Below are 24347 nucleotides of genomic sequence, written 5' to 3' on the forward strand. Positions count from 1 at the left end.
CCAGCGCCTGCCACCACGCCTGGCTAATTTTTTGTATTTTTAGTAGAGACAAGGTTTCATCATATTAGCCAGGCTGGTCTCGAACTCCCGACCTCAGGTGAACCACCCGCCTCGGCCTCCCAAAGTGCTGGGAATACAGGAGTGAGCCACAGAGCTCAGCCAAAAAATTGCATTGTTTACTTTATATTGTCTTAGAATGAAGAATAAGTGCAAAGGATGCAGATCGTCTAAAGGTAAGAAGTCTGAGGGTGGTGTATGTTCCTCAGAAGCCCAGCAGACAAACCCACAGACAGCATCTGTGTGTGTTGTGAGGTAGAAGGAAGGTGGAGGTGCAGCTGCATGAAGAGACAGGGGCCTCTGTCCCAGGGCCCTCGCACCATCACAGATCATTCCCTGTTGCCCAGGGCAAGGCTCGATAGCCATGCTGGGATCCCAAGCATTAGGCATCCATGGAGAAACACTGCAGTCTAGGGGTGGGGTGGTGAGAGACTAGGGAAGGTGGGTCTGGAGGCTCCAGTGAGAAGTCAGTTGCATTCTGAGATCTCAGCCAAGGACCAACACAGGAAGAAGTGGAAGGTCTAGAGATGGGGACCATCCTGACCATTCTTTCTGCTTGCCTTGATCAGACCCCACAGTGATGCCGTGGGCAGTGGAGGAGGCGACAGTGGTCCCAGGCAGGGGAAGGTCCCAGACCTCTGGGCTCAGACACTTACTGGGCTGCTCCTATGGGAAGCAAAGCACAGCAGAGTCCTCTGAAGTGAAGCAGATCACCCTGTCAGAGAGCACTAGCTCACTAATTTACATCCAATGGCCATGAATAATTCGAAGGACTTAAGGTGCTCTGCCCAAGGGTGGCAAGTACTAGAAACACATCATATCAAGTTTGGTTCTAACTTGCATACTAGTGGAGACAAATGGAAAAACACCTTCTGGGTGATTAGGAAGCAAATTGTGAGAAACTGGCAGCAAGGGTGAAAATGTTAGAGAAACTACTATAGCTAAGCAAGTTTAATGGACTGGAAGATGCTAGAACTTTCTAGCAGCATACTATGGGAAACATTGCAAGATCTGAATCTGAGTCCTGACTCTACCACATATGTATATCTCAACTAACTTTCATGAGCTTCAGTTTCCTTATCTGTGGACTGGGAATGATAGCACTTGGCCTCCCTTTTGCATAGGGAGCTGTTATTGGAATTCCAAATGAGACAGAATGTCAGATACACACACTAAAGAATAAAGAACAGTCATTACATTGCTCTATTAATATAAAAGGGATGTTTGTATAGGTTCCCCATAAAAAACATTTATTAGATGTTACTTAATTTTAATAAATCTATCTCCTCATCTACAAATGGCGCTAAATTGAGAACACTGTGAATTTAAAATAATGATTGTGAGGATGATAGTTATAATAGCAAGTGCTATGTTCCAGGCATTGTTTTATGTGCTTTATTAGTAACTACCATGGAAATAAAACCTACTTAGGTGGTAATATCATTATCCCCACTTTATAGATGAGATCATGCCAGAAGAGAATTCAGTAACTTCCCCAGGGCCACACAGTGAAACACAGACCCCAGATTTGAGCCCAGGACGAGTTTCCATGCTCTTAACCACTCGCCTGTACTACGCTACCTCACAGCACTCGAGACAAGCGTGGCATGCAGCAGTGCTTCACTGTAACTCCTCCACTGGCTACACTCTCTCCTCCCACAAAAGGGGCCAGAATCAAACACAGAGGCTCATCCTCTGAGCTTCTGATGGTATGATTCGATCATGAGATTTAAATCAGAAATGCGGAACAGGACTCATGAACACTTACTGCCTCAAAAGACACAGTTAAACGCCACACTTTGGTCAATGTTTCCCTAAAATCCTCAGCCTCCCTCACGAGACATTTGCCACTTCAATGCTGCTGGTCTGGGGACCATGCTTGAAGAAGATTCAACTATATCATCCGCTGTCATCTTCTCCAGGTGACAGGCTTCAGAGCAGCAGGCTCCAAGCTGGCAAGAGGAAACCTGCCTGTCTAGGGAGAAGGTGGTGCTCTAGTGCTCTTCATAATACTTACTTTTTTGGGGAAACGGACTCTTCTAACATGGTTGACTCCTCATCACCTTCTAGTCCAAATCGATCTTTACTTTGTTTCTGGAAATGCAATAAAACAAAATGCAAAAATGAAACCCAGGCCAGGCACAGTGGCTCACACCTGTAATCCAGGCACTTTGGGAGCTGAGGCGGGCGGATCACTTGAGGTCAGGAGTTCGAGACAAACCTGGTCAACATGGTGAAACTCCGTCTCTTTAAAAAAAAAAAAAAACATAAACCAGCCTGGCATGGTGACAGGAGCTTGTAATCCCAGCTACACCAGAGGCTGAGGCAGGAGAATTGCTTGAACTCAGAGGCGGAGGTTGCAGTGGGCCGAGACTGTGCCTCTGCACTCCAGCCTGGGTGACAGAGCAAGACTCTGTCTCAAAGAAAAAAAAAAAGAAAAGAGAGAAAAGAAAATCAGCAGGTCTTCATACAAGGACCTTTAAAAAAAACATTTTGAAGGGACACAAGTGAAAGTGTTGAAGTTTACTCAAAATTCTTTATACTGGATATTTAGTAAGTGATGGATGAACAAAAGCATAATAATAAGAGAAATATATTATTTAATATATAGTTAAATGTCATGTATTTATTGCACAGACTTTAATTTTACATAGTAAAAAATCAAGATGCACATATTAACATTCTATTAAAACTTGTTTTTTTAATGGGCTGTATCTTGAAACCTTAAGAAATCTGTTTTTCTGTATACTACTATGGCATATAACCCCGTTACATTTGTTTAAAAAAAAAACAAAGACATGAAAACTGCAAAGATCATTTTTAGCCCCTCAATCCAAGTTTCCACAGAGGCTGAAAAGCACAGTACAGCTACGTGGAAAGGAAGATGCTGAGGGGTGCTAGGCTCATTCATTAGTTAAGTGACATGCTAATTGTTCACTGCCTGGTAGTAAATGATACAAATTTATGCTACAGAAAAATCAGGAATTCTCATAGGATCTTGAGGTCAAAGATCTCATACTTAATTAGTGATTAAAGATGAAATTAGTAAATCAAGTTTTATTGTTTTGTGTTTTCTTTGAGACAGAGTCTTGCTCTGTCAACCAGGCTGGAGTACAGTGGCGTGATCTCAGCTCACTGCAACTTCCGCCTCCTGGGTTCAAGCGATTCTCCTGCCTCTGCCTCCCAAGTAACTGGGATTACAGGCACTCATGCCTGGCTAATTTTTTTTGTATTTTTAGTAGAGACGGGGTTTTACCATGTTGGCCAGACTGGTCTCTAACACCTGACCTCAGGTGATCTTCCCGCCTCAGCCTCCCAAAGTGTTGGATCACAGGCATGAGTCACTGTGCCTGGCCTCGAGTATTTTTTAAAAGGGCTTTTTTTTTTTCAAGGTACCCACACCATTGAAACCGAGCCTTTTAATAAAGCGGTCTTGCTTTTCCAATTTGCATCAATACAAAATACCTTTTTCAGGATGATGTCAATGTAGCCTGCAATCAGCTGCGATATCTGCTCTCCCTCGGTGGTTTGTACTGAATAGTAGCTTTCCTGATACTCCCCAAAATCCTGAAAAGACAGCATTGGAGGAAATACAGCTAAATCAGATATATCAGCATTTTAAAGGCTAGGAGGTCCAGCTCTAGAACAATATGACATAGACTTCATTTCCCCTGCTCCTTCTCTCTAAATACAAACGAATACCCTAAAATTTATTGAACAATATTCAACAATGGTAAAAGAGCTCTCAAAACTGAAAAGATGAACTGGTTGGGGGCCTCAGAACATGTAAAACCACAATGTGGTTCAGTTCTTGGGTTTTCTTTCCTATCCCATATACCTGCAAGACTAAGAGCTGTAGAGGCCTGCACATTGGAACCTCCAACAGGCAGTTCCTGAAAAGCATGCTTTTAGTCAAAGAACCAGGAGAAGGGGAGCCCAACAGAGACTAATTTGGGGAAGTAGTCAGGAGCTCCAATTCCAGCTTAACAACCTGGGCTGACATTCACCGGAAGCTGCAGAGCAGTGAAACCTCAGACCCTCTCAGGCCCTTTTCCACAACCCAGGCAGGTGGATGGTCTGATCCTTTTGCTGCAGCAGGCACAGTAAAGCCCGGTGTCTCCCTGCCCTCCAGCCAGTGGCTTAAAGAGACTCAGACCCAGTGCCTTCTGGTTCCTGCAATGAAGGTCACCCAGCAATAGCAGGTAGCCCAGGGAAGTGTCTTCTGCCTTGATCAACAGAACCAACAGGGTTTGAGCAGGAACCTTAGTGTCAAAAGAAAAAATCAGCCCAGAATGGCACTGAAAGGGCTCAGAGAATAAAATTGTCATTGCAACTTAAGCCCACAAAAGTAGGCCAGAACACTACACACTGAACCTGAACAAAGTGGCCACCTGCTAACATAGAATATTTCAGTAAGATCAAAAGTCTCCTGATAGGCTGGGCACAGTGGCTCATACCTGTGATCCCACCACTTTGGGAGGTTGAGGCGAGAGGATCACTTGGGCCCAGGAGTTCAAGACCAGCTTGGGCAACATGGTGAGACTTCACCCCTATAAATTTTTTTTTCTTTTTTTAATTAGCCAGGCATAGTGGCATGAGCCTGCAGTTTCAGCTCAAGAGGCTGAGGGAGGAGGATCGCTTGAGACCAAGAGGTGAGCTATGATCACACCACTACACTCCAGCTTGGGCGACAGAGTGAGAGACTGTCTTTAAAAAAAAAAAAAAAAAAAAAAAAAAGTCTCCTAATAACCAAGATGTCTAGGATGTTTTTTAAAAAATAAATATTCATATCAAGAGCCAGGACAACCACAATATGAATGATAGACAATCAACTCATGCCAATACTGAAATAAATCAGATATTGGAATTCTAAGGATTTTAAAGCAACCATCATAAAAATGCTTCACAATAAACTGCAAATTCTCTTGCAGCAAATTTTAAAGAATAAAAAGTTCCAACAAAGAAACAGAAGTCATAAAAAGGAACCAAATGGAAAGTATAAAAGAAGAACTGAAAAAGGCAATAACCAAAATTTTACAACTCACAGGTTAAGACTCAATAGTAGTGTGGAGCTAATAAAAAATAAAATCAGTAAACCTGAAAACAGATCAACAGCATTTAGTCAATCTGAACAACATAGAGAAAATAAACTAAAAAACAGAGCTTCAGGGATCTACAGGACAGTAACAAAAGATCTAACAATAATATCATCAGAATAACAGGAGAGGACAATGTTGGATAAAAATAAAGCATTTGAAGAAATAATGACTGAAAACTCCCCCAAAAGATGAAAACTTAAACCCACAAATTCAAGAAGCTGAGTGAACTCCAAACAGAAGAAATCATAAGAAGCCCATACCAAGAATTTTGAAAACCAGAGATAAAAATATCTTAAAAACAGCCACAGAAAAATGACATATTACCTACAAATTTAAAATTGACACTAACTTGAATGACAGCAAATTTCTCATTAGAAATCATGGAGGTAAGAAAGAAGTGGCATGACATGTTTCAGATGCTAAAAGAAAGGAACTGTCAATCCCAAATGCTGTACCTGGCAAATTATCCTTCATGAATGAAGGGGAAATAATAACGTTCTCAGAGGAAGAAAACACTATGAGAATTTGTTGCTAGCAGATGTACCCTTAACAAATAGCTAAAGGAAGTTCTCCAAACACAAAATGATAACAGAAGGAGGCTGGGAACTTCAGAAAGGCAAGAAGAACAATGGGGTAGATAAAAATAAAGGGAAATGTAATAGACTGTTCTTCACTTCATGAGTTTCTTTCATCACATTTTCTGTTCAAAGCGGAAGCTGTAACACCATCTTATGTGGTTATAGACAAAATAACCATCTTACATGTATGCAGAAAAAATATTTAAATAATTATACTCAAAAAGTGTGGGGAGGGCCGGGCGTGGTGGCTCAAGCCTATAATCCCAGCACTTTGGGAGGCCGAGATGGGTGGATCACGAGGTCAGGAGATCGAGACCATCCTGGCTAACAAGGTGAAGCCCCATCTCTACTAAAAAATATACAAAAAACTAGCCAGGCGAGGTGGTGGGCGCCTGTAGTCCCAGCTACTCGGGAGGCTGAGGCAGGAGAATGGCGTGAACCCGGGAGGCGGAGCTTGCAGTGAGCTGAGATCCGGCCACTGCACTCCAGCCTGGGCGACAGAGCCAGACTCCGTCTCAAAAAAAAAAAAAAAAGTGTGGGGAGTGGGTAGGTAAAAAGACCTAAATGGAAGTAAGGTTTCTACACTTCACTTAAAGGGGAAAAGCCAGTACCAGTAGGCTATGTTTAATTTTATATGCACATGGTAATATCTAGAATAACCAATGAGATATGCTCAAAATGTAACACACACACTAAGTGATATGCTCAAAATGTAACATACAAAGCAAACTGAAACTCTAAAAAGTGTCCAAGTAACCCACAGAAAAGGCAAAAAAAAAAAAAAAAAAAAAAGAGAGAGAGAGAGAGAAGCAAAGGGGACAAACAGAAAAACTACAAAATGATAGACTTGGGTCCTAATAGATCAATAATTAGCTTAAATGTAGTGTAAATGTACCAATTAAAAGAGATAGAATGGATTAAAAAAATACATAACCCAACTAATTATGCTCTCTACAAGAAATTCATTTCAAATATAACAATATATGCAGGTTGAAAATAAAACGACGGAAAAAGATATATCATGCCCACATTAGTTTTATAAAAAGCATTGGTGGCTGTGTTAACATTAGATACAGTAGACTTCAGAGCAAAACAAAAATTACTAACAGAAAAGAACATTACATAATGATAAAACAACTTCTCCGTTAAGATGTAGGATTAAATGTACAGGCACCAAACAACAAAGCTTCAAATTACATGAAACAAAAACTGAGAGCTGAAAGAAAAAGTAGAAAAATCCACAATTATTGTTAAGAACCCCACTCTCGGCAACTGAGAAAACTGCCAGACAGAAAATTAACAAAGGTATTCATTCAAAAGACTGGAACACCACCATCAACTAATAGGGATCTAACTGGTATTTACAGAGCCCACTTCACATGATAACAGCAGAATATATGTTCTTTTTGAGTACTCATAGAACACTCACCAAAAATGATATCCTGGGATATAAAAACAAACCTTAAAATTTCAAAAGGACTGAAATCATACAGAGTATGCTCTCTGACCATAATGGAATCAAACTAAAAAAATCAATAGTAGAAAGACAGCAGAAAAACCTCCAAACACTTGGAAATTAAATAAAGGCTAGGAATAGGAAGGAAAAAAATCACTACATATAATGAACTTACACGCATTATGCATTATATGCATTATGCATTATGCAACGTTAGGCTTTAATCAAAATACTGATGTGCTCTCTTTTGCCTGAGGTAGTTAATGAGGTTATCATAACTATTTATTTTTTTAATTTTTTTTTTTTTTTGAGGCGGAGTCTCGCTCTGTCACCCAGGCTGGAGTGCAGTGGTGTGATCTCGGCTCACTGCTAGCTCTGCCTCCTGGGTTCGTGCCATTCTTCTGCCTCAGCCTCCTGAGTAGCTGGGACTACAGGCGCCCGCCACCACGCTCAGCTAATTTTTTGTATTTTTAGTAGAGATGGGGTTTCTCATCCTGTGTTAGCCAGGATGGTCTCGATCTCCTGACCTCATGATCTGCCCGCCTCGGCCTCCCACAGTGCGGGGATCATAGGCGTGAGCCACCGCGCCTGGCCAAATTTTTGTTTGCAATAAATACTTGGATCTAGTTTAAAAAGACCAATAGTATTAAAAGATGTAAAACAAAACACAGTTGTTCCCTGTCCTACACATTCTCATATTCACTTTCTACCACATACTCCTCCAAAGGTAACCACTTTCAACTGTTTCGGCGGTTTCTTCTAGTATTTCTAAATAATATATTTATATTGATTTCTTGATTTTTCTAATTTAGAAATTATCCATGACTTCCTGCAATGCAAGGTTAGGACACAGCTAAGTAGCTAAGTAGGATCTTTTGAGGGCCATACAGGCACAGCTGTTACAGCTACAGGAGGATAGAAGGTATGTTTTCTGATGATTCCTTCTAATTGGCAGGAACCTAACAATCTATAGTCAAATTAGATAACTAATGACTTCTTCTATGGTCCCTTCTTTACATAGTTTTTTTTTTTTTTTTGATGTCCTATTATGATATCTTGTCTTGCATAGATAAGAGGTGATATTTCAAGCATTCACTAGAGACTTCAGGAGTCTTAAGAAATTGACAAATTCTAGCACTTTTTGATTTTTCTTATTGTACAACTTGCCCTACCAACTACCTGTCCTATTGTGTTTCACAAGTAAATGCGGCTATAGTTAAGGCATAGAGTTATTACGCTGCTAACAACAAATACTGAAATCAAGAGGAAGAATTCAGAGGTCTGAAGACCTGAAACAAACATATTCTCACTACTTTCCATAAATTTTACACTAAGCATCTTATCATCTTCATCTTATTCAATCCTAGCAGCTCTGTAGGCATGACTATCACCATTTTATAGCTGAAGAAATTAAGGCTCAGAGAGGAAAGGTAACTTGAACAAGGTCACAGAGCTGGGAAATGACAAACTGGATTTCTATAATAATACTATCCTAAAGTCCACGTTATTTCCACTGTGTACTATGCTGTCTTTCTAGGCAGGCTGAGAAAACATCCTCAGCAAGATAATCACAACGCTTAGGAAAATATAAAATAGAGAGGGGGCCTTTGTGTGTCAGAGCACTAAAAGTTTCCTTTCAGTATATGCTAGGGATGTCATCAGGAACACAGAACTGAGAATCATCTGGGTGAGTGGCTTTTTCTAGATAATGAACTAGAGGCTGACTTATGCAGAGTGCAGAGAAGGAGTGGTGCTTGAAGAAACCCAGGCTTGCTGACCTCTCTTTTACTTCTGGACCCATCCCCTTCACTGCCCATGGGCTTGCACCTTCTTCCTCACTCCATGCTGGCTCTCCAAGGCCAGAGAAACCCAACGGGCAACAATCTGGTCTTTCTCCTGTTCCCACAATATCACCCGAGGCCACGCTAGTGCTCTTCTTGCCCTCTGCCAGTCCCTACCAGTGTGAAGCTCTTGGGTGAGGCTGCCCAGCGCTTGACGGTGGTGAGGGGCCACTCCTGCAGCACCTCCTTGGTCTTTTCATCCACGCGCATCACCGAGTCTTTGGTGATCCCCAGCAGGCGAGGCACCAGCTTGTTCTTGCCTTTCATCTTTTCCTGAAACAGGAGATACCAAGAGTCAGTGCTCTTCCTCTGAATACATCTGACTTTGCCAAGGAATCAGTGACTTTTCAACGTTTTACCTGCATACACTGTGTTTCAAAACAGGCAGGGCTATAGGAAAACCAAGGTTTTGAGGCTAGGTGAATAACTCATTAAACTAAAGGTATGGGAACTCAAACAAAGACATGAGAAGTATGGAAAGAGCCACAAGAGCATGCCTCCTGTTCAGGAGGGCAGCTTGCTCCAAAAACAGACTATGTCAGAAAGATGAGATAGAACTGAAAAGACATCCAGAGAAAAAGAAGCAAAGGTGAATTCCAGGTACTATCACTTCCAGTGGCCAACTCAGTGAGTAACAAAAGAGGATTAATCTGAGATTTAAAATTAGCTTAACTAAAACTCTGTCGAAGTAGAATCTTCTCATTATGAGGAGACACAGCTTCCTGCCCTTTTTTAAATCTCTGAAATATATTTCTGTTTGGATTCTTTGTTTTGGAATTTTGTATATCTACTGATTCTTAAAACTTATTGTATAACTAGTTTTAATAATGTTTTAAGACATAGTAATGTCTATTAAAATAATAGACCCTTAGCTCACACTCATACCAAAACAAATCAAAGAGAGATTAATAATTTAGGAAGAAAATCCAAGTGAGTATTTTTGTGATCCTTGGGTGAGAAATGATTTCCTAAGAAAAACACCAACATAACAAGCCATAAAGGAAATGATTAATAGGCTTAACTCAAAATATACATACTTTTGATAGATCGGGGGGAGGGGAGCAGAAGCTAAAAAAAACCTCATAAAAAATGAAAAAGACTGGGCAATAAATATTTACAATGAATGTAATGGCAACAGACTTCATATACTGTCTATGTGATGTGTTCATATATCAACAAAATAACTGCTGAAGAATATGAACAGAAAATGTTTTTAAAATAACACAAGCAAATAAGTTTTCACTTAAAATAGCTGAGGTTTTTAAATTAAAATTAATACTCAGATTTGAGGAACATGTGAAGGGGGTCAGTAGTGATGAAAGCTTAAGACAGCAAAGCCTTCATGAGAGAAAATGTGTCAATATCTATCCAAACCCTTAAAAAGTCCCTACTTTTGACACAGCTAGCTTTTAGGAACTTAGTCTAAAAAAATAAAGTTATAAATGTGTGTAAAGATTATGCCACATGAAGCTCAACCACAGTACATCATAGTGAAAAGCTAGAAACCACCCAAATTTTCAGACAACATTGGGCCCATTCAGGGTGGTATGGCTGTAGATGAAACAATCCAAATTTTCAGTAACACGGGACTTAATACATAAATTATGATATATCCAGATAACAGATTACCCTACATGATTAAAAATCATACTGTAGAAAAACAATTGGTTTTATGGAAGTAAATTATTCATAATATATTATTAAAAAACAGAATATAGGGCCTAATCTTAGGGGAAATAAAAATTTAAAAATAGGCATATGTCCATTACATGAAAAAAAATGGCACTGAACGTCTCATGTGTTTTGTATTATTTTTTTCATGCTTTTCCTTATTTCCAATATTTCATTTAATGCATGTATATTTTTAGGGTTGTCAGGAAAACCTTTTCAAGTTATATTTGCTGAAATCTAGCAACATCTCAACTGCTATTCTCAGGGGCATAGACACATACATTCACACAAAGGATCCATTTGTGGATGTGTCTACACACACCCAACACAGGGTAATGGCATTTAAAACACAGTTGGAGCATACTAGATACTTAGTAAGCATCATCTGTTCATCTTCAGAGCATCTCCAAAACACTGGTGTCATCACTTTTCACTTTGTAAGTGAAGAGACCAAGGCCAACAGTGGTGAGTGGTAAAGCCATAGTTTGAACACAGATTTGAGTAGCTCAAAAATATCCAAAAGCTGACTGTCTACTGTAGTTGACTGTCTTCCGGTAGAAGCAAAAAGAGAAAAGGCCAAATCCCCCCCAACCCCAACCGCCCTCACCATGGGCATTTGGTAACCCTCAGATGGTGACAGTCACCGCACACCCCCAGCTTCCTCAGGGAGGACACCATTGTGTGAGGAATCTACCTGGGTCTCAGAGGAGGGGAATATTCCTCCCTGAACCTTAAGTCTTAAACACTGAGAAGGGTCAGATTTTTTTCAAAGAGAGGACAGTTCCACAAGGGTGAGATCAGTGCAGGGCAGACAATGTCAGTTAATCTACTTTGGCTTCGGGAGCCACACAGAGTTTTAGGTTGAGAGGCTCTAGGCAGCTAATTTAGTAGCACGGGGTTGGCACAAACCCAGCTTCTGGGACCCAGGAAGAGGACTGGAGATAAAATATGGTTTGCAGCTGCTGCCTTCATTCTTTCCCATCTGCACTGCTCCCCAGTGAGGGATTCTGGGGTGCGGGAACACAGAATCGTGACGGATTGCCCTAATTCTTGTCAAGATCATTCCAGATTGGGAGAGGAAGCCACAGTGAACAAACAAGTTACAGTGGACTTTCTAGCAGCAGGTCACAACTGAGGAAAAGGAACTCAAAAAATACTGGAACTGTCAACAGAGACCACCATCAAGGGATAAAATTACTTCAGCACCTACATACAAAATACAGAGCAGCTGGAGAAAGGTAAAGTCGCAAATGGCTGAGATCTGTGATCATGATGCAAGGTCTTCCCCGGTGCAGAGACCTGCCTTAGAGCCTCAGTGACAGGGATGTGAGGGGAGGGCCACAGGGTAATAAAGCTTCCTCTTTCCTTCCTATGCCTCAAATATCAATAACCCCCACACCACTCCTTTCCAACCTTCAACTACACAGACCAGCTTCCTTTTATCTCCAGTACACAAAGCAGGCTAAAGCAGGCACCAGTGAAGACCCATCTATCTTATATACCAACACACACACAGAGTTGTAGCTGTGATTTCTGCCAGCCATCTAGAAGCTTCTCTCTCAAGGTGGTCCTGATTAGATTGTTTTTGTTTTGAAAACGTCTGCAGCGTGTATAACTCAGAGGCAGGTGAAAGCAGGCATTCTACCGAGGAGAAGCAATGAACTTCTCGTTAATGAACCCAAGCCCTCCTCTTTCAAACGTATTTCAGCTGCTATTCCGGGTATAGCCCTGGCAGCCAGCTGTGATCAAGCCTGCTGTCTGCAGACTCTTCTCACAGGTGCAGAGATTGCCTGATTCTGACATCACCTCTGCTTCACATCTGAGATCCAGAACTAGATGGAGGAATGCAACTGGACTGAGCTTCTGGCTCCCGGTCCTTCATTTCAATATGGCCCAAGCCCATAGGGTCCTCCCCATGATCCAGCTGAGCTCACTAGAGTTCTAGATTGGCTTGGCCAAAGGGCTGGTTTGCGTGTTTTGTTCTGTCTTCAGTATATTTCTTTATTTTAGGGGGATGGGGAAAAACGGCTGCTCAAGAGCAAACCTGTAGACCCTGTTTATTAGCCATTTCTCTCCCTACAAGTGACTGCCAATCCATTTTGACTAAACTTGGGATTCTGAGATGCTCTGAACGCCCTGTCTGGTGTTTTTACAGTTTAGGGGAGAAGAGGGTCTGTTCCCCCAGGTAATCTAAAACCTCAAGGCTCTGGCTATGTCTGCAAAAAATTTTCAAAGGCAAATTTAGAAGTGAGAAGAGTTACCCAGTGATTTTCTGGAATGAAACAAGATTTTATGCCAGTCATGGGAAATGCCTTACTGCTGCTTGTGGGGTTTTGGTGTAGCAGATCATGATGAAATGCAAAAGAAGTCAACGCAACAAGGAAGAATGTAGACATTTACAGCTCCCATTTATGGAGATTTATATGAGGCAGTCCCCTTTTCTGTATTAACTTATTTAAACCTCATAAAAAGTCATAATTTTATGGGTGAACAAACTGAAGCAAGAGATGGAAGGTAAGGTAACTTATCCAAGGTCAAATTACTAAGTGGCAAAGCCAGGATCCAAACTGAAGTCCTTCTTTTCCAAAGCATATTTCCTAGCCACTGAAAATACTGCTGCCTAATGCTATTCCGTGTGAATTCATTATATGGCTCGCAGACATGCTCTGTATGGAGGTGGGTAAACTATGCCCATTGCTAAATCCAGCTTATGTTTTATGGCCCAAGAGCTAAGAATGAATTTTCTATTTTTAAATTTTAAACAAATCAAGAGGAATATTTTGTGCGACAAAGATTACATAAAATTCAAATTTCAGAGTCCAAAAATAAAGCTTTGTAGAAACATAACCATGCCATTCATTTACATTTTGCCTATGGCTGCTTTCATACTACAGGGGCAAAGTTGAGGAGCATGATTGGCAAAGCCTGAAATGTTTACTAGCTGGCCCCTAGGGCCAGGGATTTGGGAAATATGGGAAGAGTTCAGTGTCTGGGATAATCTGATATTTATTAGGCCAGGTACAGTGGCTCATGCCTGCAATCCCAACACTTTGGGAAACTGAGGTGGGAGGATCACTTGAGGCCAAGAGCTCAAGACCAGCCTAGGCAACATAAGGAGATCCGTCTCTAAGAAAAAATAAAAATAAATTAGCTGGGTGTGGTGGCACGTGCCTATAGTTTCAGTTACTCAAGAGGCTGCAGTGAGCCATGATCATGCCACTACATTCCAGACTAGGTGATAAGAGTGAGATCTAGTCTCTAAAAAACTAATAAATAAAATTAAATTAATCAATATCCTTATTTTCCAGTCACCACACTTGTTTACATACATTAGCTTGCTTACTCATCATTAGAGCTCTATAAGGAATTATTCCTATTTTTCAGATGAAGAAACAGAGATTTAGAGTTTAGGTACTTTCCCTAAAGTCATATAAGTTTCTACTATTTCTCACACAGGTGTAAATTACCATCCTGGATTCTAGGCCAATCGTCCCAACTCCAACATGCAAGCATGCTCTATTACAACGACACAAAGTTTAATACTGATTTTTAGGACAAAATGTTCATAGACATAGAAGAAAATATGATGTAAGCAGCTCTAAGCACATGAAACCAGTCCTTTCAAAACATCTATGACTGATTTCAAGGCTGTGTGGTTTGAGTAAGTGTGTTCAATATCATTATTAATTATAATTTCATTTACTTATTTAGAGTTTCTAATAGAAGCCTATAAAAGTAGTGAATGGGAAAGTGGAATTACTAACTTTTAATTTACTTCCTAAATTATGCTTTCATTAGCATAATTCCTTCACAATTTAATGCAATGTTCAGTTTGGGGCATGAGAAATCTGTTACTGATGTCTTTTAAAAAATTTATTGCCCCAGTTAGTACAGCCTCTATGGAAAACAGTATGGAGATTCCTTAAAAGCTAAAAGTAGATCTACCATTTGATCCACTACCACTACCAGGTATCTACCCAAAGGAAAAGAAGACATTATATGAAAAACACACTTACACACGTATGTTTATAGCAGCACAATTCACAACTGCAAAGATGTGGACTCAACCTAAGTGACCATCAACTAATGAGTGGATAGAGAAAATGTGGCATATATACACCATGGAATACTACTCAGCCATGAAAAAGAACAAAATAATGTCTTTTGCAACAACTTGGATGGAGCTGGACGCTATTATTCTAAGTAACTAACACAGGAGTGGCAAACCAAAAACCATATGCTGTCACCTGTAAGTGGGAGTTAAGCTATGAGTACACAGACGCATATAGATGAACTTTAGAGACTCAGAAGGGAAAGGGTGGGAGCGGGGCTACAGATAAAAAAGTACACATTAGGTATAATGTACACTACTTGGGTGACGGGAGCCCTAAAATCTTATAATTCACTGCTATATAATTCACCCATGTAACAAAACACCACTTACACCCCAAAAGTGACTGAAAAAAAAAAAGTATACCTTAGGTATACAATTTTTTCTTTCTGGTGCTATTCTGCATGTGATCTCTTTTTATCATATACTCTAAATGGTTTTGTGAATTTTTACATACATACTCTAAGGGCTTATTTCATATGGTTGACATATGCCTTATCAATTTCCTTGGCCAATTTAATCAATTTAACAATAAACCTGAAAATTAAAATGATTGTGTACATATTGTTAAAACATGTACAGGATCCATAAGCTGAAAATTACAAAATGTTGAAAGCAATCAAGGAGGCTCTCTATATCATGTTTATGGGTTAAAAGATTTAACACAGTAAAAATGTCAATTATCTCCAAAATGATCTATAAATTTAATGCAATTACTATCAAAATCACAGCAAGCCTTTTTGTAGACATAGATAAGTTTGTTGGAAAGTATATATGAAAAGGAAAAAACCTAAAATGGCTAAAACGATTTTGAAAAAAAAGAAAAAAGTTAAGGGAATTTATCTGATGTTAGGGCTTACTTATAGCTAAAGCTGATCACGACAGTGTGATTAGCACAGGGATACATATTTGAATGAGAACAAAACAGAGAACCCAGAAATAGACCCATACAGATGTGCTGAACTAAATTTTGACAAAGATGCAAAAGCAACTCAATGGAGGAAGAATAGCACTTTCAACAAATGGTGCTGGAGTAAGTTGATAATGGTGGAGGTTACACAAATCTATAAATATGACAAAATTGCATGGAACTAAACACACACAAGTGCATGTAACGCTGGAGAACTCTGAATAAGGTCTGTGGATTGTACTAATGTCATTCTCCTGGCTGTGTTACTGTACCGTTGTTAGCATTGGAGGAAACCTGATGAAGGGCACATATGACCTTTCTGTATTACTGTTATTTTTAAAACCACAGTCAGTTTTAGAATATTTTTAACACATCAAAAAGAACCCTGCACCCTTTAGCCATCATTCCCCTCTCTCCCTCACCACACTCTTAAGCAACCACTAACCTTCTTTCTGTCTCTATAGATTTGCCTCTTCTGGGCACTTCACATAGAGGGAATCATATAGTATGTGGTCTTTTGTGACTGGCTTCTTTCACTGAGCATAACATTTACAAAGTTGATCCATGTTGTAGCATATATCGGTACTTCATTCCTTTTTATGGCTGAATGATATTGCATTGTATGGATACAACATAAATTGTCTACCCATTCATCAGCTGATGCTTTGTGTTGTTTCTTACTTTTGGCTAACACTGCTGTGAACACCTATGTGTAAGTTTTTATGTGGATACGCACTTTCAATTTTGTTTGGTATATATTCATAGAAGTGGGATTGCTGGGTCATATGGTATTTCTATGTTTAATCAATTGAGTACCTGACAGACTGTTTTCCAAAGTGACAGTACCATTTTACATTCCCACCAGCAAGTTACGGCTGTTCCAATTTTTCCATATCCTCACCAACACTTGTCATCATCTGACTTTTTGATTCTGAGTTAGTTTTACAGCTTCCTGTGAATCTGTAATAATTTCCAAGTTAAAAAAAAAAAATGACTTGGTATATCTTGTTACAGGATAAATAATCATAGCTACAAGTCATAGTAATTTTGTTCCTTCATTTGCTAAAGCAACGATTTTCCCCTCATTTTTGTATCTTACTGTATTTCCCAGAACTTCCAAAATAATGTTAGAGGGTAATGAGATGGTGGGCACATTTATTCTGATTTCAACTCTTACCAGCTTTCTTTCCTTTTTTTTTTTTTTTTTTTTAAACAGAGTCTTGCTCTATTGCCCAGGTGGGAGTGCAGTGGTGCAATTTTGGCTAACTGCAACCTCTGCCTCCCAGGTTCAAACAATTCTCCTGCCTCAGCTACCCAAGTACCTGAGATTACAGGTGTGCACCACCACATCTGGCTAACTTTTGTATTTTTAGTAGAGATGGGTTTTCACCATGTTGGCCAGGCTGGTCTTGAACTCCTGACCTCAAGTGATCTGCCTCCCCTGGCCTCCCAAAGTGCTGGGATTACAGGCATGAGCCACCACGCCCAGCCTCTTATAGATTTCTCTCTAGCGTCTCTGTTAAGTATGATACTAATGAGAGGTTTGATACCAATGAACCTCTATCACGGTGAGCAAGTACACTTATATTCCAGCATTTTAAAGAATTTTCAATAAGATGTTGGGTTTTATCAAACATCTTAGTGGCTTTATATAAAATAGTCATATGATATAATCTTATTTAAAGTCATGATCTGATTCAGGTTCATTAATTCTTAATATTGACTAGTTCCTGCATTTTTTAGCTATACCACTTTCAAAATAAGGCAAACTATGGTCACATAAATTATATTAAAAACAATTATAAAATAAAATGTCATACTAATGGGCCCACTGAGCAAAACACTGAAGTGAGCAATATGCTATTAACATTGTAGAAAGCAACTAAAATAAAAATTTGAATATTTAATATGTATATACAAGTTGCAAGTGCTTGGGCAGGCATGGTGGCTCACGCCTGTAATCCCAGCACTTTGGGATTACAGGAGAATAACCTGATGTCGGGAGTTCAAGACCAGCGTGACCAACATGGAGAAACCCTATCTCTACTAAAAATACAGAATGAGCTGGGCATGGTGGTGCATGCCTGTAACCCTAGCTACTCGGGAGGCTAAGGCAGGAGAATTGTTTGAATATAGGAGGCGGAGGTTGTGGTGAGCCGAGATTGCGCCACTGCACTCCAGCCTGGGTGACACACCTTCTCAAAAAAAAAAAAAAAGTTGCAAGTGCTGCCTATTTTCTTAATCCTTTCTTCTCTTCAAAGAGATGCAATTTTTAAAAAAATATAGAGAAAGAAAGGAAATACAGAGAGAGAGGAGAGGGAAGGAAAGAGTAAGGAAGGAAGGGAAAAAAGGTCTCTCATGTTCTTGTTGTGCCTTAAGTAATTTTGTAAACGGAGATTTGGTTTGATCAAATCTGCAAGACCCCGCTATAACGAGAAGATCTTTGCTCGCTCTCAAATTATCCTAGTGACCATGCACCGATTTTTCTTAGGTTCTAAATTGTCGCTGGAGAACAAACTGATTTTTTCTACAATTTGGTGTTCAACTTCTCTTCCTAATTACAGATTTCTTTATGTTCTTTATTATCCTAAATTTACTAACCTACATGCAAGCACATCGCTGAAACTGACTGTGTGTGAAGCCTGATGGTATTAATGGAAGAGACGATATGAATGTAAGAGATGAATTTAATACTGGGAGGACTACAGGGAAACTCAAGAAAATAAATGGAAATTGAAGCCATTAGCAGTGGACATGATGAAAATTTGTTTAATCTTTGTCCCTGCAAGGCATTGGAGCTCATTTACTACTGGATGCCCTTCACAATAATGAATGAAAAGCACAATTTCTAAAATGAGCAGATCTCCCCATGTGTTCAGGGCACAGATGGGAAGCTAGAACGGTGGAAGCAGGTGACTGCCTCTCAAATGGGGTCACTCCAGCTAAGGCAGTACAGCTAGAGGCTGGGAACACCATCTGTGAATCAGTGAGACCTGAACTCAAGTCCTGGCTTCTTCAGTTACTAGCCTTATGGCCCCAACTGAATCACTGGATCTAGCTGGGCCTCTGTGTTCTCACTTATACAAAGAAGATAGTAAGGCTGGGTGCTGTGGCTCACACCTGTAATCCTAGCACTTTGGGAGGCCAAGGTGGGCGGAGTGCCTGAGCTCAGGAGCTTAAGACTAGCCTGGGCAATATGATGAAACCCTGTCTCTACCAAAATACAAAAAATTAGCTGGGTGTGGCAGCATGCACCTGTAGTCCCAGCTACTTGAGAGGCTGAGGCAGGAGAATTGCTTGAACCCAGGAGGCAGAGATTTCAGTGAGCCAAGATCGCGCCACTGCACTCCGGTCTGGGCGACAGAGTGAGACTCCGTCTCCAAAAACAAAAAGAAGATACTAATAGTAGTTTTGCCCTTGGGTTGTTGATAGGTTTGAATGAGATAAGCTTGACGGATGGCTGTTTACTAAACATTATTGCTGTTATTATTAATATTGATAAGTGGAGTCATTGTTACCTAGATGGCATCAGTGCCATTCAAATATTCAATGATACTTTAAAACTGCCACTAAACGTAAAAGATTCAACCTCTCAATTATTTTTCTTAAAAACAAGGTGACTGACATATACTTTCTTCATTGCAAAGGCCACAGCGATTCTGGGTGTAAAACTGAGAGCTAGTTTGGTTGATGTATTAATAACTAATCAGCATGCAGCATATGGCTTTCTGACACACAACTTCTTGCTATCTCCTCTCTCCAAATGAGGCAGCTTGCTCCAATGAGGAGTGGAGTCAAGAAAAACATCTTAGAGGACAATGTAACTTCTTCTTTTGTAGTTCTCTTTGGCTGTGGGGAGAGACACCTTCTTAGTCTGGTCAGTTTTGTCCTTCCAACGTCAGTCCCTGGATGCAGCCGCAACACGGCTGGTTTGCTCCCATTTGCTGAAAGCAACACAAGAAGACTTACTATAAGTCAGAGCTTTCTCCAGGGCCCCAGGTGACAGGCCAAAGGGGCCAAAGCAAAACAAGTAGAAATATGTGAAACCTAATAGTTAGACAACTAAAGAGAGTATCATTTCCCTGAGGTTAGGAAAAGCAAAGGGGTAACAAAGATAACCAGAAGAGTTGTCGGTCAAGTGAAGATGACAGCCATCATGGGCCAACCTGGGCTTGCTCACAGGTGCAATTTCAAAGACACGCCTCTTATCCTCCAGTAGGAAAACAGAAAATTCCCATGAAAACAGACCTGAGGGCCGTAAAATCCCAAGTTCTGTCTTAAAGTATACAAACGAAGCATCGTATTTACTACATGAATTCGATTTGGTCTGCAGTGGTGAAGAGCCTTCACTTAGTCCACAGGACTCTTGATGGTCATAAATGAAACATTGTCAGGAGAAGGAATAAGAAGGAAAAGTGAACTCACTCCTTCAGGGACTTTATAGCCCTGACAGTGATCTGAGCAAAGCCCAGCTGCCCAGGGGCTCCTGGACAGCAGGGCTCACTCACCAGCCCACAGGTCATACCCCTCATGGCTGTGGTGCAGCTAAACGCAGGTCAGCACTAGCCAGATGATCCACCTGCAAATGCTAGCAGGGTGAGCAGGACAAACCAGACTTAACAGCAAATGCTTGAACCAAAGAAAAAAGAAATGGTCAAGGTGAACGCCCTCCCCATTCTGCCCAACTCACCTTCACCAGGAAGAAGGACACGCCATATGTGCGGAGGGACCGTGCGAGTTTGACGTACTTGACCTTGGCTTCTATCTCACTCATCTCTCCGCAGTTCTTATGCTCCTGCAAAAGTGACAGTAGCCGGGAGCAGTTATTGCATCTCTGCCAGCAGAGAGAGGTAGTTATTGTACGTGGTGGACACAGTGGCTAGGAATGATCATTAAGTGATGTTTGTGTCTGAGACCCCTCCATAACACAGGCAACTGCTGACCAAGGATCAGAGCACACAGGAAGTTCTAACATAGGGATTTCAAACCAGAGTTTGAGCCCAAGTAGCCCAAGGAGCCACATTACTTCACAACTAAATGCGACAACTCATGCACACATGCAGTATGGTGGGAACAGGGTCCATAACCGCAATCACATTTTCAAAGGACTCCACGTCCCAAATGGTTGAGGGCCAAGACTTTAAATGACACCAAGAAAAATGTTCTTCTCAGGAGAGGTGTCATTCTAACATCCATCCAAAAGGTATTGGCTGCGTGTGGTGGCTCATGTCTATAATGCCAACACTTTGGGATCAAGGTGGGTGGATCATTTGAGATTAGGAGTTTGAGGCCAGCCTGGCCAACATGGTGAAACCCCATCTCCACTGAAAATACAAAAATTAGCCGGGTGGTGTGGCACATGCCTGTAATCCCAGCTACTTGGTAGGCTGAGGCACGAAAATCACTTGAACGGGGGCGGGGTAGGGGGTGGGGGATGGGGGGAGGGGTGGGGGGTGGGGGGTGGGGTACAGAGGTTGCAGTGAGCTGAGATCACCCCATTGCACTCCGTCTTGGCTCTGCTTCAAAAAAAAAAGCATAATTTTCTAAAGAATAGGGTAAATACATGTCTGTACACGATAGTACTCAGAAACAATACTGGAGAAAAGTATGTTTTATATGCATGAAATTTGTATTTTAATTTATATTTACATTTCAGGATCAAAGACGACTTTGGTATCTTGGATTCCTTAGAGTGTTGCACGCCAAAGTTTGTGTTAGGGCTTTTCTTACTGGTTGTGCAGACTGGACAAGTCTCTGATTTTTACAATAATCCTGGATTTTTAAAAGGCGCTAATTTCCAAATTCCAGTTTCTAAAAACAAATCTCAGGGCAAAGAGGCTACTTGTAGATCCTTCCTCAGTGCATGTTAACGGTCTATCACCTTGTTTCAATGCTACCAAGATAATGCCTTTGAAATTAAATGTATGCACATTTTTCTCAGAAGGGCTAGGTAACCTTTAGCAAGAAAATATGGATTAAGATAATAAATCTGCCCAAAGTAGAACTGTCAGCTTCTTTAGTCTTGAGTCAGTAATCATTTATTATATAAGAGTACAGGCACGAGGTATAAAACTATTATGCGCAGAGGTCCCCTCATACTAATAAATGAGGATGGGGAGTGAGGAGAATAATAAAGTTCTGTACATTTCCAATACCTGAAAGATCCTCTTTTCAGCTCCTCTCTGCTTGATATATTCTTTGGGCAGGAATTCCTTCAGACTAAGAGAGAGACATTTAAAAAGGAAAGGCATTTATCATGTTCTATGATGAGAAGCAAAGCAAAGACATTTAATAAAACTCACAGTTAACTCACTAAGTCTCCCAATATTTTACGGAGTAATTAATAACAGACTGCTATATCCTACGATGCACTTGAATAAGGACACGGACATAAAACTAGTATGATAGAAAAGGTCAAACTAACATATTTAAAGAAGAAAGAATTTCCAGGATCTATTGGAAAGTGAAAAAAAAAAAAAAAAAAGAGCACAAGAGTATATAGTATGCTGCCTTTTGTAAGAAACGAAGGAGATACTTATTTTAAAAACATTATTTTCTATTGTCTACATATTTTTTAAAAATACAAAGATAAACCTAGTTCTAATAAAAATGGTTCTCCGTGGAAGAGGGGAAAAACAAGGAGAAGGGAACAAGGATGGAAACTAAACTTCTGTATTTCTTATATTATAGTTTTCACTTTAGAACCACATGAAATTGCAAAAAAAAAAAAAAGCAACATCTAAAAATCTAAAGCAAACTAAAACCGTCTATCAAGTTGACAGCATAACTACAGGGAGAATAATTATGTCAAGTAACTTTGCAAAACAGTCTTTTGACTGTATATCCCTCGTAGGATATTACGGACAAAATAAACCATAGTAGATTTGTTAGTAAAAATATTACTATTTCAAATTAACATCTACTTTCCCTCCTGTCTATACATAAACACACACAATAAAATTAGGATATTACACTATATATAAGTAGGATGTTATATATAACTAGGATAAAGAAAATGAGTAATTATGGTTGTTGTTAGGAACCAAGTTTTTCAGCATAAAATAGATAAAAATAAACAAAATGCAAAAAGACTTGGCTAAACATTCTGCATCTTTTATTTGAACTGGAAATACCAGCCTGAGTACCTGATTCATTTTTCTTTTCCTGAAAAACATTTTCTAGCTACGTCCCCTTTAAAGGCCAGGAGCAAGAACAACCTGATAGCACCCTGTGCCCCCACCACCCCTGCTGCTGCCTAGGCCAGGTGGTCTTCTAAATACCATTTCCACTAAAAGGAACCAAGTCTCAGATAAATCACTGATTCTTGGTCTGAGGCAGAAAATGTATAAAATGTTCCTGGGACTTCTTGTGGCTTGAATCAAGGAAGTTACCAAGATAATACTGGAGCCAGTATCAATGAATTCCCATTAGCCAAAAATTCGATGATTTAAAACTGTATATTGAAAAAGAGAGAAGAAAATAATAAACCCATCCATCCAGCCTCGACAGTTATCAACTCATGGCCAATCATGACTCATCTATTTCCCCATCCCACTGACCTCCCCTGAATTATTCCAAAGCAAATCCCAGACATCATATAATTAATACCATGTGATGGGACAATTTAAGCATCAGAAAAAGGATGACTGCAGTAAGTTAAAGCGCAGATATTTAATATCTACAAAGATTTTTTTAAAAAATCGTGGTCACCTTAAGAGACTGCTATGGTCCCAACTCGTACCGAAAATTATAAATGAAGGGAAAGAAACAAGTATTTATTCTGATGTTTCTAAACGTTGATGAGGGCAAGAATCACAGCTAATAAATGTAGAAAAAATAAAAGAAGTCCAAAATCATCATTATACAACTCTTACTGAAATAACTGATAGATCAAAGCAAATTTCAATGACTGTAAGACAAAAAAATAACAAGTTGATCAGGAACTTTTTAACAGATTGATCGCTCTGATAACATCTAAACCCAAAGATCAATTTTAATATTAATCAAAGTAGGATAACCAGATAATATATGCCTCCCAACTGATACAAAAGGAAGTATACAGCACCACCTAGGAGGTATTCTTAGCAATAAAGAATAAGTAAATACATAATTAAAACTGAATTTAATTGAGTCCCTAAATCTAAATAACGATTTACAAAAAGAACAGGGGAACATGTTCAGTGATACCATCAGGATACAATTAGCCAAACCCAAACACAAGAAACTCTATGAAAATAACTTAGCTTCTTCAAAAATAAATAGTTTGGTAGTAGTGGTGAAAAGGAGGGCATAATAATAAACTAAAAGAGACATAAGAAATATATTTACCTACAAAGCTCTAGTAACAAAGACAGTGCAGTAATGATGTAAGAACAGATACACAGGTCAACAGAAAAGAATTGAGAGTCCAGAAATTAACCCTCACCTTTATAGTCAACTGATTTTCAACAAGGGTTCCAAGACAATTCAGTGGGGAAAGAATACGTTTTTAAACAACTGGTGCTGGGACAACAGGATGTTCACATGCAAAAGACAGAAATTGAACCCCATATCTCATACTATACACTAGAATTAACTCAGAATCTATGATAGACCTACATGTAATAGCTAAATCTATAAAACTC

The 24347-nt window shown here is 39.8% G+C and overlaps 1 protein-coding gene across 9 annotated transcripts in view; it reads right to left on the bottom strand.

The window, feature by feature from the left end:
* Positions 1–24347, bottom strand: part of LOC105489073 (talin 2) — a 452478-nt gene that overhangs the window by 144370 nt on the left and 283761 nt on the right. For all 9 annotated transcript variants that reach the window (XM_011753725.3, XM_011753706.3, XM_011753714.3 and 6 more), the window contains 5 exons: positions 21879–21942; positions 20414–20518; positions 9149–9304; positions 3523–3624; positions 2075–2151 (listed from right to left, as the gene is read on the bottom strand). In XM_011753725.3, the coding sequence (XP_011752027.2) occupies positions 2075–2151; positions 3523–3624; positions 9149–9304; positions 20414–20518; positions 21879–21942 (504 nt within the window). The remainder of the gene's footprint in view (positions 1–2074; positions 2152–3522; positions 3625–9148; positions 9305–20413; positions 20519–21878; positions 21943–24347) is intronic.

This window comes from Macaca nemestrina, chromosome 7 (assembly GCF_043159975.1).
Source record: "Macaca nemestrina isolate mMacNem1 chromosome 7, mMacNem.hap1, whole genome shotgun sequence".
Classification (NCBI taxonomy): Eukaryota; Metazoa; Chordata; class Mammalia; order Primates; family Cercopithecidae; genus Macaca; species Macaca nemestrina.